The 2,043-nt window shown below is 45.2% G+C and overlaps 1 protein-coding gene across 1 annotated transcript; it reads left to right on the top strand.

Annotated features, from left to right (window-relative positions):
- LOC306750191 (intercellular adhesion molecule 5) lies at positions 1-2,043 on the top strand (the record flags this gene model as incomplete). Its single annotated transcript, XM_079233586.1, has 7 exons — positions 1-49; positions 159-407; positions 544-870; positions 958-1,194; positions 1,287-1,514; positions 1,623-1,753; positions 2,026-2,043. The coding sequence occupies 7 exons, from the start codon at positions 1-3 to the stop codon at positions 2,041-2,043; spliced, it is 1,239 nt and encodes a 412-aa protein (XP_079089712.1).

The raw sequence follows: 2,043 nt of genomic DNA on the forward strand, positions 1-2,043 counted from the left end.
ATGGAAGCCCCTGCAGCCATAACCACCCTTGAGCCATCAACACCAAGAAGTAGGCTCCTTTACATTCGCTTATGGAATATGTGGAATGTGTATCACTAATATCTGTGGTGTGCAGCGAAATGAAGCTCTGATTGAATATGCATACTTTTGAATGACAGGTTGCCCCCTGGTTTTGACACCTGCTAAAATCGTGGTGAGATTTGGAGATCCAGCCTCAGTTAACTGCAGCACATCGGCCACAGGGTTTTCACAAATTGGCTGGGAGGCTATATCTGGGGGCACGGTGTCTGACGGTACTGTGATCGCCTGGACAGTTGAAAAAGTGGAGGACTGGAACACAAAACCTTTGTGCTACATTAATGTGAACGATGGCCTGTGTTCCACGATGCTGGACATCACTCTTTATAGTGAGTACAATAACTCAACACGATATGCTGTATTTAACAGATGATTCTTACTGTGCCACTTCAAAAGCAAAGTAAATAAGGACAATTTGTCTTGTATAATTTTCTGGATATCATTATGTTTTGTGTGTATTTGCAGAGACTCCGGACAGTGTGTCAGTTTCTCCGTTGGATCAGGGGCCGATGGTGGAGGGTGCAGAGTACCGGCTGAAATGTGACATCACCAATGTGGCTCCTGTGCAGCAGCTCAAACTGACGTGGTACCGTGGTAGTGAAACTGTGCACACAGAGATGTTTAATGACACCAGAAAGACCCCAGTAAATGTGTCCTCTACCTTGAAAGTCACACCTGAGAGAGATCACAACGGAGTACTCTTCAGATGCGAGGCTGAGCTGCACCTCGGACTAAATGGATCAGAGCTTGTCCCTAATGTGACCTCATCACCTTACATGGCTGTTGTGCACTGTGAGTTGTCCACTTATCTATTTATTCTGGTCATTTCTTTACACACCCCACAAATATTACATTTTGATTAATTTCTGCTGATTGCAGATAAACCCCGGGTCAAAACTTGCTCACGCCGTTACGCTGGTGTGGAGCATAAGTTCAGCATTGACAGGTTGCCCTGTGAAGTTGATGGAAACCCTCCACCCACAATTCAGTGGTACCACGAGGACGAACTGATCAATGCATCGGAGCCCCTCCACAGGACTCAATCAGGAGAGTACACAGCGGAAATAATAAATAGCCTTGGCTCGAGCAACTTCTCTGTCCTCATCACAATCGAATGTGAGTGAATCAGACCCGCTTGATTGTAAAAAAGTGTATATTTCCTTTTTCGTTATTCATTCTGAAAAGTGTCTTTGATACAATGTTCGCAGACGGCCCTTCATTTACCTGTGCTGGCAACCTTGAGGTCGTAGAGGACGATACTTTCCAGTGTGAAGCAGATGGAGTTCCTAAGCCTCTCGTCACCTGGTTTAAAGGAGACAGAAGAGAAGAGGTGGCTGCCCCGCAGCGCTGGACAAAGAACGATCACGGAAAATACTCACTGCAAGCCATCAACACACATGGACAAGCCACTCACGAGCTACATGTTGTTGTTTTGTGTACGTTTCATATTTTTGGAAAGTGTCTATTGTTTTGTCGACAGTGAATATAAGGTGATTTGGGACAAAACCATTTCTTCTTCTCAGTTGTCACCTGTCTCTCCACAGATGGCCCTGTGTTCAACGGACTTGACAGTGCGGAGGTGACTGTGATCCTGGGAGAGGATGTGACTTTTAACTGCAGTGCTGATGGCAACCCTACCCCTGAGATCGAGTGGAGCTACAGTCCTAAAGCGAATGTGACAGAGACCACTAAGGGGCGCCAGAAGAGTATCAGTGTCACAAGAGCCACGTGGACTGATGCTGGCACTTACATCTGTGTTGCCAAGAATACAGTTTGGGTTGTGAGAAGAACTGTCACACTGGTGGTGAAAGGTATTATTACTGACTGTGTGCAGAACACTTATGAAAATATATACAGTGAATTAGTAGCGCAGACATGTATGGATGTATGGCACTAAGAAGTGACTTTAAACCCATGTTTTTTGTCTTCTTCTTGTTTGTCTTACAGATAGGAAAAAACATCTAA

Source organism: Taurulus bubalis (genome assembly GCF_910589615.1).
Source record: "Taurulus bubalis genome assembly, chromosome: 17".
Lineage (NCBI taxonomy): Eukaryota > Metazoa > Chordata > Actinopteri > Perciformes > Cottidae > Taurulus > Taurulus bubalis.